The following is a 16266-nucleotide window of genomic DNA, read 5'->3' on the forward strand; positions in this document are numbered from 1 at the left end:
AAAGGGGAATTGGATTTAGTCAGCAAACAACAAGGGCCCAGACTTTTACGATCTGGGGAACTGATAAGCTTGGGGATAACCTGCACAGAGCAACAGTTACTACTCTTAACAGAAGGCATGGGATTACTACCCTTATCCAATAAGCCTTGATGCTTTTGATGCAATTGCAATATTGCTCTCTACTTCGAAGTAGGGGAGTGGGGGTGGAAGGAGAGAAGAATTTGGATTCAGAGACAACCAACACGAGCCATGACATTTTTACAGTCTGGGCTACTGGTGTGCAGACATTTAGGAAAAAACACAGGAATGCTTCTATGGCCAAGTCCATAAACAAAGCACGACAAGTAAATTTCATTTTTGAGTTCCTTTGGTCCAGGTGATTTACTACTCTTGAGTTTGTCAATCAGGCCTACCACATGATTTGGTTCAGTCCATCTGAATCATTACCCATGAAAACCTTGTCCAGAACGTGTATCTCCCCAACATCCTCTTCAGTAAACACTGAAGCAAAGAAATCGTTTAATCTTTCCACGATGGCCTTTTCTTCTCTAAGTGCTCCTTTAACCCCTCAATCATCTAACGGTCCAACTGACTCCCTCACAGGCTTTTTGCTTCGGATATATTTTAACAAGTTTTTACTGTGAGTTTTTGCTTCTAAGGCAATGTCTGCCTTCCTTTTAAAGAGGGTTGTTTGGCATCAGTTAGAGATGAGAAGAATTTTGCTGAGGTACATAAAGGGTATCAATGATTTCAGGAGATCTGACCATTTGTCCTCTTTAGTGGTCTGAGATAAGATAAAGCAGCTTTGATGGCATTGATAGCATGATGGATTAAGGCGGTGATTTTTGCAGGCTATGATGATAAGAGTCTTCCACTTCCCAAAGAGTTGAGAGCTCATTCTATCAGAGCACAAGCTGTGTATTGGGTGGAGCTACACTTGATATCACCACTGAATAATTGCAAAGCAGCAACCTGCTCTTCACTGGATTCTTTGCTAAACATTGTTGCCTAGATGTCCGAGCCAGGGAGGAGTCCGCCTTTGTTCAGGAGTTCTAAGAGTGAGGTTGGCAGAATCCTGCCCAGATAAAGAGTGTCTTGAGTACTTCCCATATGTCTGGACTGGTCTGGCTGGATGACGAGAGAGGTGAAATTAGTTCTTACCTAATAATTTCCTTTCCTTGAATCTTGCCTGACCAGTCCAGGACCCTCTCTTTCTGCCAAGAGATGTTTTTCCTTTTTATTGTTGTGGGTTTACGGGAAATCAGAAGAACATGTTGATATATTTGATTGGGTTTCCTCTGGGACCCTCACAGGTAAGGCTCTTGGATTATCTTCTTGTTTTCAGCATTTCTATCGTCATTCATTCATTTATGGCTATTTATTCCCTGGAAGCCATTTATTTTTAGGCTTAGAGGATTGTTTTAAAGTTTTATATCTTAGCTTGTTACATAGAATACTGACACGCTGAGTGCAGCATGGAATCTTATGGGGTGATGTCTGCAATCAAGTTGTTCTCTGTCTCTGTCTGCTTACTGGGGAGCATAACCCATGCATCTGGACTGGTCTGGCTGGATTGAAGGAAAGGAAATTATCAGGTAAGAAATAATTTAAATTTAGTGCTTCATATTGGTGCATTTTAAAAGTTTGTCCACATGGAAAAATGACTGCAGAATTCAACAGAATTAAATATTTCATTTCACTATTTGAATCGAAAGACTGTTAAAGGTCACAGTTAAGGATACAGGGGAGAGGAAGGGAAACTGTATAGCAGGGGTCGGGAACCCATGGCTCGCGAGCCAGATATGGCTCTTTTGAGGGCTGCATCTGGCTCGCAGACAAGTGTCGCCACACTTTCCCGCTGACCCAGCTGCTCCCTGGTCCTCCTCCGCCCGGGCTTAAAATGCTGTCAGCCCGGGCGGAACGCGGCAGGACAGCTGGAGTCAGCGGCACCTGCGTGCTCTCTTCTCCCCCGCCCGCGGCCTGGAAGCGGAAGTGGAGAGTATCGGGTGCGTGCGCGGCAAGAAGAGGCCACGCTAGTGCGCTCGGCATCGGCCCGAAGAAAAGAAGACTGCAGCGCGGCTCGGAGGAAAATGAAGAGCTTCAACCGTGGCCGATGGGACTCCGCGAGGGCTGAAAATGAAGAGGTTAGCGTTGGGAGGAGGCTGCTGCTGCCGCGAGTTCCCGGGGTGGGGGAGAGAGAGAGTGAATGAGCGAGCAAGCAGCTTGCTCGCTCATTCATTCACTCTCTCTCTCCCCCACCCCGGGAACTCGCGGCAGCAGCAGCCTCCTCCCAACGCTAACCTTCATTTTCAGCCTTCGCGGTGGCGGATTCCCATCGGCCGCGGCTGAAGCTCTTCATTTTCCTCCGAGCCGCGCTGCAGTCTTCTTTTCTTCGGGCCGATGCCGAGCGCACTAGCGTGGCCTCTTCTTGCCGCGCACGCACCCGATACTCTCCACTTCCTCTTCTGGGCCGCGGGCGGGGGGGGCCTGTGTGTATGTGTGTGTGAGAGAGATTGCATGTATGTGAATGATTGAGAGCCTGTGTGTGAGAGATAGCATGAATGTAAGTTTACCATTGGGAACCTGTATGTGTAAGTTTGTGATTGAAAACCTGTTGTGTGTGAAAGAGTATGTGTGTATGATAGAGATCCTTTGTGTGTGAGAGAGATCATGTGTATGTATGATTAAGAGCCTGTGTGTATAAGTAAGAGAGAGACCATGTGTGTCTGTGTGTGACTGAGAGCTGATTTAGGTGAGGGAGTATGTGATTGAGAGCCTGTGTGTAAATGAGAGAAAGAGAGGACATGTTTGTAAGCATGTGAATGAGAGTCTGTGTGTGAGAGAAAAAGACAGCATGTATTTATGTGATTGAAAGCCTGTGTGTGTGTATGTAAGTGTGAAAAGATAGACAGCATGTGTGTAAATGTGTAATTAAGAGCCTATATAAGTGAGAGAGAAAAAACATGTGTATATGTGAGTACTGAGAGCATGTGTGTATAGGTGTGTCATTGAGAGCCAATGTGAGAGAGAGCGCTGGTATGTGACTGAGAGAGGAGAAAGTTCCAAGCAAACCACCCCACCTCCTGCTAATTCAGAACAATCTCAGGACACCTGGATATCAAACGTTCCCAGGTAGGCAGAGCAAAAAAATTTTTGTATCATTATTTTTCATTACTGGGTCTTTGTGTCTGCTATTTTGAAATATTTTGTTGGTATCTGGAAATGTTTTATATGAGTTTTTAATTATTGGATATTCCACTCATCAGCTGTTTCGAAATATGTTCTTTTTGTTAGTACAGTTTTACTGCTGATGATTTTATATTTCTTGATTTGTTTTATAAGGATGGGTGATGTTTCTTTTTTCCTTTGTTACACTGCATACAGAGACTCTGGCTTGTTGCAGTTTCCAATTCAGTTTTTTCTGCATGCTTCTTGTTATGCGTTTTGGTCTCTTTATTCTATGTTAGGTGAGGGACAGCATGTGATTCAGGTGAGGTTTTCTGCTGGCGTGTAGTTTCTGTGTAGGACTCTAGAGCAGCCTGACTTGGTCCGTTTTCCTAATAGGAGATGTATTGGTGTCTTAAGGCCTGGTGTAATATTTTCAGAGACTTATTGTACTTTAAAAGTGTGATCTTACATAAAATGCACACATTTACTTGTATTTAGTTTTAAACATATTGTATGGCTCTCATGGAATTACATTTTAAAATACATGGCGTTTATGGCTCTCTCAGCCAAAAAGGTTCCTGACCCCTGCTGTATAGGGTCCTTTTGTCTATTGGTATTATTCCTCGCTGCATTCAGTATTAACAATGAGCACACAAATTCATCAAATGATTTCCCCTTAATTAAAAAAGATTAACAGATAGGTCTGTAAGAATATGGTTTGCCCCCTGATTCAGCAAGTCTGTTAAAATTTGTGGGTTTCTTTAGATCAGTTCAAAGGATCTTTTTTAATGCAAAATCCACACTTTTGTGGCAAAATCCACAGTGGAACTACTGAGAATTGAAAGTGTATACTAGGAAGTCTGCTGTGGAATTTCTTGGCTTGGCAGATCTGCTTCAGATTTCCCTAAGATGCTCAAAAAAAGATTTGATGGATTTCCTTAGCAGATCTTGGGAATCTGCATTTTTCATCTCCCTTTTCTACTAAAATCTACCTGGTCTGAATGTGTCCACAAATAGTTTGAAAATCTTCATTGACAAAAAATATGAGGCCAGATTTCAGCTGCTGTTCAACTGAGCAAGTTAGCTGGAGAAACTTTCCAGTTCTCTTGGCCACGATGTTCAGTGGCATGGTGGCACAGCTAAATGTATTCAACTATCTTATAGTTATCTGGATAAGTTTATCTCAATAACTATAGGACATCTCCGGCCCACCCCCCCACTTATCCAGGTAACTTTTTAGCCAGATAAACAACTGGCTAAGTGGTGCTGAATATGGACCTCTGTTTCACTAAATATAGTGTGCCGATATGACTATGAAAGCTAATACAGTGTGCTTATCAATGCACATCCAATGAGCTATTTTACATACAAGTTTAAAATAAATCTGTTTTGTAGGTCATGGAAACTTCCCGTATCTCTGTGGCAACCTAAATGATGTTATAATAAGTTCCTTATTACACAATTGCTACAAAAATGCACAGTCCATACCTAAAGCTTATGAACAATATGGCGCCTCCACAGTGCAACCAATTTCTGATGAAATGCAGCTCTTACTAACAGTCTACTACTTGGTACAGCTTGGTAAGTTTTATTTTATTTATGCGAAATCTGGAAACAGGTTGTAGCTTTGCAAGTGGACAGCAGTGCCATCATGAACCATGGTGGCTTTGTCAGTGCAACTTGCAATTATCCAGAAAAGGTGCAAACTACCAGAAGAGTTTTACAATGTTTGTTTAGAAAAATGAAAAATGTAGCTCTTGATCTATTTTCAAAAATAGCTTAGCGCATCATCTAGGTTTGGTGAATTTTCAGTCGAAAACTTAACTGCCTAAATTTGGCTAAAAAGTCTCCTTAATCCTGGTAGCTAAACAGAGGCCACCTAGATTTAGGCCTATTGTGAGGCGAGGATAGTGAGCCCTTTGTCTGCTGTTAGCTTAACAGGTAGCAGCTAATATACTACAAGACTAAGTCTTCTGTCAGCCATCTCCCCTTTGGGTTGAGCCCGCACGTTCTGGCAGCCGGCAGGACTTTCTAGGCTGGGTATGAGGTCGAAGCAGGCAGAGAACAAAGTGAAGTCAAGGGCTAGACTAAGGTCAAGGTAAGGAGATAGGCTGGGGCAGAAGCGCAATAGGATAGACAGGAGAGGGCAAGGCAGGAACACACTGTGGCAACTAGCACTGCAGAGAGAGCAGGAGACTTGTTGCAAAAACATTAAATGGTAGTTCTGAACTTCCTTTATACTACCGGTAGGCATGTTACAGGAAGTCCAAGCAGCAGGGCTTATAAAAGGGCTCAGGAGCCGCAGGAAGTTCAGCCATGTTTTTTGGCTGCCACATGTTGCCGGAAATGCTTTAGACTAGAGGTGAGGGGCATTACAAGGCCACCTAGATTTGGATGCCTAAACTTTATCAGGCTAGTGCTGAAAATTAAGTTATGTCCCTAAACTCTTTGAAAATTGACCCATTAGAGATTGCATTAGACTGTTCAAGTTTCTTTTGGATTTACAAACTAAAAAGGCTAATCCTTCTTTCAAAAACAAAAACAACACAAAAAAGCTAAATGTTCTTGACCATGTGAGCAAAAAACTAATAGTCTATGACAATCCATTGATAGATGTATAGTCAAAGTTACGTGTAAATTTTATACAGTATGTATATATTTAATTAATGTATTTATTTATGCACCCCATCCTTAACTCTCCCATCCCACCTGGCACCCTTGAAAATCCTCAGCCCACCTGGAATTGAAATACACTCCTGTGATCCCAGATGCTGTCAGCATTGCTTTAATGCAAAACATCCAGCATTTTGCATTTTTGTACAGAATCCAAATTTTGTGAAAATGTTCACACTTTACTACCTCAGCCTCTTATTGTGGCCACATAAAGAATTTGTGTATCAGTGCTGGGTATGCCTAATAAAGAAGTAGAAAAACACATGCTGAAATTTGCTCAGAATTGGCATTAGCAGAATATGGTATTCTGCTGTCTCGCTAAGATATAGAGAGATCCATATTCAAAAGCCGTCTAACTCAGCATTTAGCCAGCTAAATGAATATTTGGGCACCTATCCAGTTACATTCTAGCCAGCTAATAAGATAGCCGACTAATAAGATGGGTTTTGCAAGCACAGTGAGATGTACTAACAGCACTGTACACATCAGTGAAAATTTGATATGATTTTGAGTGAGGAAAGGTACACAAAGATGGGATTTCTACATTGTTCTCTCGCCCTAGCTTGATAGTGCACTGGTAGAGAGTGCATCAAACTAACGTCAACAGTCTTACGTATTCTGATGTGTATACTAGATTTAAATACCCTTGATGTAACTTGACCATTTGGATAATTAATGGAAAAATGTCTTCTCATAAAAAAACAGACTATTCAATCTGGCTATTCTAAGCCCTTAAGGCTAACAGTGTTCCAAGAAAAAATAAACTGCTGTTCCATATGTAACAATTGAAAGGAAATATCACCACCATTACTCAGATGGACTTGTCAAATAACAAAAAATTTCAAATCATCAATCGAATGAGACATTTGTAATCAATGATGGACCAAGGGAGCATTTTCCTTTTTTGACCTAATACAACTTTTGTGCACGATAATTCTCAATTTAATCATTCTCTTCGACTGACAAATAAAGATTAAATTGCAAGGACAAATGATGGTGTAAACTGCTCTTTGAGTTGAACATGAGAACAAACCAGGTAACTTATATGGATATTGTAAATTGAAATGATTGAATGTTTATAAGCATAACACATGCATGCATACTGAACTTTCACCGCCACAAATTTGGCCTCATTCCTTTTCAGCTTCTTGCTTTTCCTGATGACATTGAACTAAACCAGCTCTTAAATTATGCTCCTTCCGCTCCACAAAAATAGGTTGCTTGCTAAAAAATTTCAGAGATGCTAACATGGGCCAATGACGTGAAATGATTTTCTTAATGGCTGTTGTCTTAGATGAATATGCAATAGAACACTCTGTATGTGAAAGCGGCTCCCTTTAGTTTTCACTAATAGATTATCTCTATTAGCGAAAAGGGCTCTTTTATATGCTTTCTTCACTACTGATTTAGCGTACCTTCTATCTAAAAATCTATCAAACAAGCCTTGAGACTGTATTTTGTATTCAGCTGTCATGGAGCAAAATCTGTGAATTCTTAAAAATTGATATACAGGAATGTTTTCTCTAAGTACTGGAGGATGAAAACTAGTATTATGAAGTAGAGTATTCTTGTCTGTTGGTTTTCAAAATACTGTGGCCACAAAGCATCTCTCTTGTTTATTAAATTGAACTGTAAAAGATAAAGTGGGATCCACAGAATTCATCCATGTTATAAACTCATTAAATAATGCCTCACTGCCCATCCGTATCCAAAAGAAATCGTCTATAAATTTTTTCCAACAAACAATCTCAGAAAAATAATTTTGATGGATAAATAAACTGCCTCTCAAACTCCGCTACATATAAACATGAGACTGTAGGGGCCATAGAAGAACCCATGGGAATCCCTTTGGTCTGTAAATAAAAAATTGAATTATATGCAAAATAATTGCGATTTAGAATAAGCAGCCAGACGAAGAATATAATTACGCCTACTATATGATATGTCCATCATCTCGATGGATTGTTGAATAATCTGTAATGTGGCTTCTTGGGGGATATTTGTATACAGTAATGCAATGTCCGCAGTCACTAAAAGCCAAGATTATTTGGTTGGAGGAACAAGCTCAAGCTTATTGATAAAGTCTGTGGAATCCCTCACATAAGAAATTATATCTGGAATCAAACTGTGGTCAATAAATTTGGCTAATAGTTCTAAAATAGATCCAATGCCCAACACAATAGGGCGACTCCGCAGATTGCTTAAAGATTTATGGATCTTTGGAACTATATAGAAATAAGAAGTGGTAGGATAAGGGACATAAAAAAAAGAAAATTCCTTCTGTATAATAAGCTTATTAATAACAGCATGATCCAATAATGATTTAACTTCTGATTGTAATTCAACAGTAGGGTCATAATCAAGTTCTTGATAGAATGATTTGTTGTTTAACTGTGAAAAAAACTCCCTATCATAATTACTCTTGCCCATAAGTACCACTCCCCCACCCTTGTCAGCAGGTCTAATAATTAATTGAGCATCATCCTACAAAATCTTATTCACTTGGGGGTAGATTTTATAAATGTACGCCCGCGTGTACTTTTGTTCGCACACCAGGCGTAAAGAAAAGTACGCCGATTTTATAAGATACGCGCGTAGCCGCGCGTATCTTATAAAATCCGGGGTCGGCGCGAACAAGGGGTGCACATTTGTGCACCTTGCGCGCGCCGAGCCCTGCACGCGCTGCCCGTTCCCTCCGAGGCCGCTCCGAAATCGGAGCGGCCTTGGAGGGAACTTTCCTTCGGCCTCCCCCCACCTTCCCCTCCCTTCCCCTACCTAACCCACCCCCCCCCCCCCAGCCCTATCTACACCCTCCCCCCACCTTTATTGTGAAAGTTACGCCTGTGCCGATTGGCCGCCGCCGCGCGATTCCCCAGCCTGGGAGCGATTTCGGAGGTCTCGGCCACACCCCTGAAACGCCCCCGGGCTGGTGCCAGCCCGGGGGCGTTTCAGGGGTGCCAGCCCGGTGCCAACCTGGGGGCTGGCACCTCTGACACGCCCCTCGGAACGCCCCGAACGTCGCGCCGCCCCAAGACACGCCCCCTAGCAAAGCCCCAGGACTTACGCGCGTCCCGGGGCTTGCGTGCGATGCCGAGCCTATGCAAAATAGGCTTGGCGCGCACGGGGGGGTTTTGAAATGGTTACGCGCATAAGTTATGCGCGTAACCCTTTTAAAATCTACCTCTTGTTGTTTGTTCTTAGTAAGATTGTATTTTAAAGTTCTGGTTGAAGATGTAATCTATCCAAATCATTTAGCACAGGAGTCTCAAAAGCCTGAGTAAGAGGATTAGGTGGTTCTGGTGGCATCCATTTAGAGGGTTTATGCAAAACCAATTTCCTAGGGATGGTAGAACTACCACCAAAAAAAATTAGCAATGTATTATCTCCTAAATAATTTAAACATCTGAACACAGAGTATAGAACGCATCATATTTCCCTGTTGGCGCAAAGGATAAACCTTTATTTAGAACAGACATCATATCATACCGATATGATATGATATTCTTCATGAATGTCAAGAATTTCAAGAATGTCAAGATATTCTTCAAGAATGTCAAGAATAATATTCTTCATGAATGTCTGTTCTACCGATATGATATAATATTCTTCAAGAATGTCGGTATAAAAAAAAAGCACAAATAAATCTTTAGACAACTGTTTTAAAAGACAGATTAAATACAACTTGATCACTTATACAAACATTGAATTGTCTCTGAGAACCAAAATTCACTGCCGTAGATTGTAACTGTTTATGTGCCTATAGTGAAGCGCAATCGTGCCTCCTGATCTGTTCTTAAAATTTTACCGTGATGAAAAAGATTATAATAAGGGTATGTTTACCTGTGGATGCAGAAAAATAGAAGTCTTATACATCCCAAGAGAGGGGAATTGTCTTCATCCGATGATTTATTGGAGGAAGAATCTTCTAATCATCACGATAAAATTGTAAAAAAGGTATCATTCATTGTACCAGCTCCGCAAGAGATGTCAAAACAAGGATCTAATGAGGGTACATCTTTTTTAGGTCCCTGCCACCGCAATGGAAGAATAGATCAAGAGAATGAGTGTGCTTCACTATAGGCACACAAAACAGTTACAATCTTCGGCGATGAATTTTGGTTCTGAAAGACTAGTATATATTAATTATATGTGTTCCTGTATTGTTTGTGAGAGAAATCAAGTTGTTTCATGATTGTATTTAAATACTAAATATTTGCTTGCATGCTTGCTAAGGCCTTCATTTTTTATAAGACAGTATTAGATAACCAGTATTAATAAATAGATAACTATTAAATACTCTGATTGTATGTCCCTGCGCCTTACTGCAAACAAGGAGGCATGGTTTCATTAAAGCTCTGGTGCTTCTGATCTTTACTGTATATTTTTAAAAATCCTTCTGTTTCACTGTGGCTCAAGAAGTGTTAAAGGAGAGATAGATACTGCTTTTTAAGTGGAAAATAGTAAAACAAGGAAGCAAACATAAAAAAAAAAATTCAATATGTTTTAATTATTCTTCATGCTGTAGCTGCACTGAGACCATCAGTCAAAGTAATAGCATGGATAGAAGCAGAACAGGAGCAGAAACGACTAGGGTTTCCCGTTGACTAGAGGAGCTGGAAAAGGGCACAGTGTAAGCATCTATATAATGAAATTCTGTAAGTGTAACACAGAGAGGCTGGTCATTCTTAACTGGGTCAATGCACCAGCTAGTCTGAGGTCCAAACTGATTGGCTTTATCATATAGATTTTATGCATAGACACCATAGTCCATAGGGTGGCAAAAAGGGTAATAATTACAATCTCACGACCAGGCTGGGAGAATGAGAGAGATGTGGATCAACAGTCGACAAATCTAAAAGGAGAAATTACCAAGGCAACTAATCTATATGTTAGAAAAGTAAAGAAAAGCAAAAGAAAAATGAAACCTATCTGGTTCTCAAAGGAGGTGGCTGACAAAATAAAGGCTAAAAGAACAGCGTTCAAGAAATATAAAAGATCCCAAAGGGAGGAGCACAAAGAAAAATATCTCGTAGAACTGAGGGAGACGAAGAAATTAATCAAGCAGGCAAAAAGTCAGGCGGAAGAGAGGATTGACAAGGAGGTAAAGAGAGGTGACAAAACATTTTTCAGATACATCAGTGAAAAGAGAAAAGTTCAAAGTGGTATAGTGAAATTGAAAGGTAGAAAGGATCAATGTGTGGAGAGAGATGAAGAAATGGCAGAAATATTAAATGAATACTTCAGTTCTGTGTTCACTAAAAAGGACCCTGGAGAAGGACCGTCGCTAGTTAACAAGAAACTGGAGGGGAGTGGAATAGATGTAACTCCATTTACAGTAGAAAATGTATGAGCTGGAGAAACTGAAAGTGGACAAAGCCATGGGGCCTGATGAAGTTCATCCCAGGATACTGAGAGAGCTCAGAGATGTGCTGGCGGGTCCGCTGTGTGACTTGTTCAATAGATCCCTAGAAACGGGAGTGGTGCCGAGTGATTGGAGAAGAGCGGTGGTGGTCCCGCTTCACAAGAGTGGGAACAAAGAAGAGGCTAGTAACTACAGACCAGTTAGCCTCACTTCGGTGGTGGGAAAAGTAATGGAGTCACTGTTGAAAGAGAGAATAGTTAACTATCTACAGTCGGGAGAATTGCTGGACCAGAGGCAGCATGGATTCAGCAGGGAAAGATCCTGTCAAACAAATCTGATTGACTTTTTTGACTGGGTAACCAAGGAATTGGATCAAGGAAGAGCACTTGATGTCATCTACTTGGATTTCAGCAAAGCTTTTGATATGGTTCCACACAGGCGACTGGTGAATAAAATGAGAAGCTTAGGAGTGAGTGCCGAGGTGGTGGCCTGGATTGCAAACTGGTTGACGGACAGAAGACAATGTGTGATGGTAAATGGAACTCTCTCTGAAGAGAGAGCGGTTTTAAGTGGTGTACCGCAAGGATCGGTGTTGGGACCGGTCCTGTTCAATATCTTTGTGAGTGACATTGCGGACGGGATAGAAGGTAAGGTTTGTCTTTTTGCGGATGACACTAAGATCTGCAACAGAGTGGACACGCTGGAAGGAGTGGAGAGAATGAGACGGGATTTAAGTAAGCTGGAAGAGTGGTCGAAGATATGGCAGCTGAGATTCAATGCCAAGAAGTGCAAAGTCATGCATATGGGGAGTGGAAATCCGAATGAACTGTATTCGATGGGGGGGGGGGGGGGGAGAAAGGCTGATGTGCATGGAGCAGGAGAGAGACCTTGGGGTGATGGTGTCTAATGATCTGAAGTCGGCGAAACAATGTGACAAGGCGATAGCTAAAGCCAGAAGAATGCTGGGCTGCATAGAGAGAGGAATATCGAGTAAGAAAAGGGAAGTGATTATCCCCTTGTACAGGTCCTTGGTGAGGCCTCACCTGGAGTACTGTGTTCAGTTCTGGAGACCTTATCTCCAAAGAGACAGAGACAGGATGGAGGCGGTCCAGAGAAGGGTGACCAAAAAGGTGGAAGGTCTTCATTGAATGGCTTATGAGAGAGATTGAAGAATCTAAATATGTACACCCTGGAGGAAAGGAGGAGCAGAGGTGATATGATACAGACTTTCAGATACTTGAAAGGTTTAAATGATCCAAAGACAACGACAAACCTTTTCCGTCGGAAAAAAATCAGCAGAACCAGGGGTCACGATTTGAAGCTCCAGGGAGGAAGACTCAGAACCAATGTCAGGAAGTATTTCTTCACAGAGAGGGTGGTGGATGCCTGGAATGCCCTTCCGGAGGAAGTGGTGAAGACCAGAACTGTGAAGGACTTCAAAGGGGCGTGGGATAAACACTGTGGATCCATAAAGTCTAGAGGACGTGAATGAATGTGGAAGAAAGGATTTGCATTCACAAAAAAGCGGGGAGTAGCTTGCTTGTTACGGCGGTAACTACCCCAAACCAAATAAGCCTGATACTTCACTTTCAATGCATATCCAGCATAGCTCTCTGCTTCAACGGCAGGGGAGAGAGACTGATACTTCACGCATATCCAGCATAGCTCTCTGCTTCATCGGCAGGGGAGAAAGACTGATATTTCACGCATATCCAGCATAGCTCTCTGCTTCAACGGCAGGGGAGAAAGTCTGATACTTCACTTTCAATGCATATTCAGCATAGCTCGCTGCTTCAACGGCAGGGGAGAAAGTCTGATACTTCACTTTCAATGCATATCCAGCATAACTCTCTGCTTCAATGGCAGGGGGGATGAAGAAAAGTGGATCTATATACAGACAACAACCAACAAGGACTGAATACATAGTCTGGGTAAACAAATAAGCATGGGTGTAGCTTGCTCATTGCGACGGTTACTACCCCTAACTAATTAAGCTAGATATTTCACTTAGATGCAGCTCCAACACTGCTCTCTACATTAATGGTGGGGGTGGAAGGGAAAAAGAACCAAAAGTTACTAAGAGCCAAGAGTAACAGATAAATATGAGAGGAAAAAAAAAGTGTGAAACTTGCTGGCAAACTGGATGGGCCGTTTCGTCTTCTTCTGCCGTCATTTCTATGTTTCAGGTTCTTACTGATGAGGTGGGGAGGAAATACTTCAGGACACATATTCTACTTTTTCCTTGTGGGGGTGGGGAATACCTCTCTTCACTTTCCGTGGGAGAGATGTGAATGTCAACAAATTACTCTGGACACTTGAGTTGGGTGTCCAAATGTAACTTTACTGCAGCAATTTTTTCAAAATCAAGTAGTAGCACTTTACACATCAGTTCTTGGTACAAACAACTTATCAAAGTTCTCCACCTTTCTTTATTTGTGCATGTGTCTCTCAGTAGTTGGGCCAGGGAATGATTTCACCCTCCAGGACATGGAAAAGCAAGGCTTCCCAAGTGGACAGGGTATCCTAAGTTGGATGTAAAAATCCCTTTCCAAAAATATTGGCAGACAAAAAACAGGATTTCAGTCTCTGCACAACACCCACTTTTACTTCTCCTCCTCAGGGTGAAGATTCTAGATAGAGGTCTCCAAATATAACAAAAAGATCTTACCTACAGTTCACTCTTTCCAGATGACACAGGAATTTTCTGATGAAAGGTCCAGGCAGCAGGGAATACACAGCTCCTCTGATTTTGCCCACTTCAGGGCAGGAAAAGTTGCAGCAAAAATATTCCATCCATATCCTCAAAATAAATTCTTCACTCAAAAGTCCAAACTCTGGAATTTTCTTGCAGCAGGTCACAACTGGCTATCAACCTCGGATTGGGGCTGGACCGGGCAGAGCATTCCCTATTCTGGACCTACAGGAAGGGCCTTCCCCGTAATTTCTTTCCAGGCCAAGAACCAGGGGTCTCACAAAAACCTCCAAAACTCAGTAAAATACCTCAGGAACCAAAACACTGGAGACAAACTAACCAGAAAGGGAGTGTACTGGAAAGGATTTGTCTCCCACCTCCCCTGGATTCCAGACTGTAAAGCTTGGTCTCTGGAGTAGGGCCAAACTTCAAACAAGAAAAATCTTCTGCTTCGTCTCATCTCCAAACCAAAATTGCAATGCCACAGCATGCAATGATGCTTAATGCTTTTTTACCAGCAGGGGGCTAGTTAGCCATTTCAGCAACCTCTGTGGAGATGCTGTTTTGAAATGGTGCACCCCTACCCCCAACTTCTTACTTATAGCTCAAAAAGGGTTTAAGAACTAGGTGTATTTATTGGTGCTTAGAAAAGATGACCATATCACATATCTCTTCTGCCCTTACTTCTGAGTTGTCCTCCGCCCATTTTTTCCACTGAAAGACCCCCCACAGTATTCACATGCCAGGATAATGCAATTAGTAGAATCCAATCCAAGACTGATGTCAAGTTGTCAGCTTCCCTGTAGATTAAACCTGCTCTACAGGAAGTTGGATTTTCAGAGCTGGTACCATGGAAGAAAGTTCCTGATACATGTCCAGCTGCTTCCCTCTTAGCAGAGCACTCGCTCAGGGGGAAGACTGCCATCTACTGGAGCATGCAAAGACCATACCAGACTATTATTGCCTTATCCACAGGGAGACTGAAACATACCAGTTTAAACAGTTTAACCAATAACAGAGGGATACATAAAATGATCATTGAGTATGTGCCAGATTCTATACTCTTTCTTTCTTGAAGCAATAATTTCAGCAGCCTTTTTTTCTAGGGTTCTCTTCAATAGATAAGATTCAGGACATACAAAATTGTTTGTTATCCTGTTATTGAAAATAGTCATGAATTTTCCACAGCAACAAGTGTATCATTTGCATGTAAAACTAAACGTGTTTCTTTCAACTCAAGACTGTTATATGAATAGTTTTGTATTAAGCAAAAGTGTGTTCTGTGAGTGCCAGCCAAGAACCTCAAACATTCTGCAGCTTTTGTAAGGTCTGTTTTGTAGAAGCATACCTGCCTTAACATTTTGTTTTTAAATCTTTCTCGTAGCCTCAGACCAAGTTCCTTTGATTGAAGATTTGGAACAAATATTCATGCGCTCATGGCGAGAATCACATCTGGCTGAGATCCGGCAGTATCAGCAGGTCATTCCACAGGCATTTCCTCAGGTCCCTAGCCACATTGCACCTGTCACTTCTGCTCAGCTTCCTTGGCTAGCAGGGTTAGCTGCCAGTTCTTGTAATGAAAGCGTTAAGATTATTGAATGCAGTTACTCGTTGGCTGAGGGACTTTCCGAAATGTTTAAATACCTTATTGAAGGAAAACTACAGAAGACCAATTATGTGGTGATTATATGTGCATCAAGAACCGAGGCATTGAGTCCTGCATCATAGTGACAGGTGAGACTGCATCCATATCTTATAAATAAGTAAAATATACAGGTTCAGATTTACCAGGAATTGTCCAGTGTCTGGAGAAAAATAGATCTTTATAAATGTGGCCTAAAAGCGTTATTGAATTTTTTTGAATTTATAATTTTGACGATTTATTAATGAAAATTCAGTAATTTAAACAATTGTTTTCTGTTTAATTTTGTAGGTCATTGCTTTTGTCTTTCAAAATATGGCATTATTTGAAATGATTTAGTTTAGACTCTGTTGTTAGCAAGTTCAATGGTTTTTGTTGCGATCCCCCCTGGGGATCGCAACAAAAACCTCCTCCGGAGGCCGCTCTGAAGCCTGGGCCTCGCCTGTGTTCCATCCAGGACTTGCTCCAGGGCCTGAGAGGCCTAGCTGTGCCTGTGGCTTGCTTGCCAGCGTTTGGACTTCCTGTTTGGCGACGCCCTTCTCCTAGGGGCTGGCCCGCAGCTCTCCACCTGACTTATAGGACCAGCGGTGGGCGGTCCTGGCAAGCTCCTCCCAGGGAGTTGCCTTCTACCTCCAGTATTTAAGGACTTTCTGTTCACTTGCAAAGGGCCTCCGGATTGGGCTCTACAGTCGTCTGTAACCTTGCCGATCCAGGTCCCCCAGTTTCGCC

The 16266-nt window shown here is 42.0% G+C and overlaps 1 protein-coding gene across 1 annotated transcript in view; it reads left to right on the top strand.

Moving 5' to 3' along the window:
* GREB1 (growth regulating estrogen receptor binding 1) overlaps positions 1-16266 on the top strand; it is a 607716-nt gene that overhangs the window by 353959 nt on the left and 237491 nt on the right. The window contains 3 exon segments of the mRNA XM_029595920.1: positions 4564-4749; positions 15280-15597; positions 15600-15629. Of these exon segments, the coding sequence (XP_029451780.1) occupies positions 4564-4749; positions 15280-15597; positions 15600-15629 (534 nt within the window).

This window comes from Rhinatrema bivittatum, chromosome 3 (assembly GCF_901001135.1).
Source record: "Rhinatrema bivittatum chromosome 3, aRhiBiv1.1, whole genome shotgun sequence".
Classification (NCBI taxonomy): Eukaryota; Metazoa; Chordata; class Amphibia; order Gymnophiona; family Rhinatrematidae; genus Rhinatrema; species Rhinatrema bivittatum.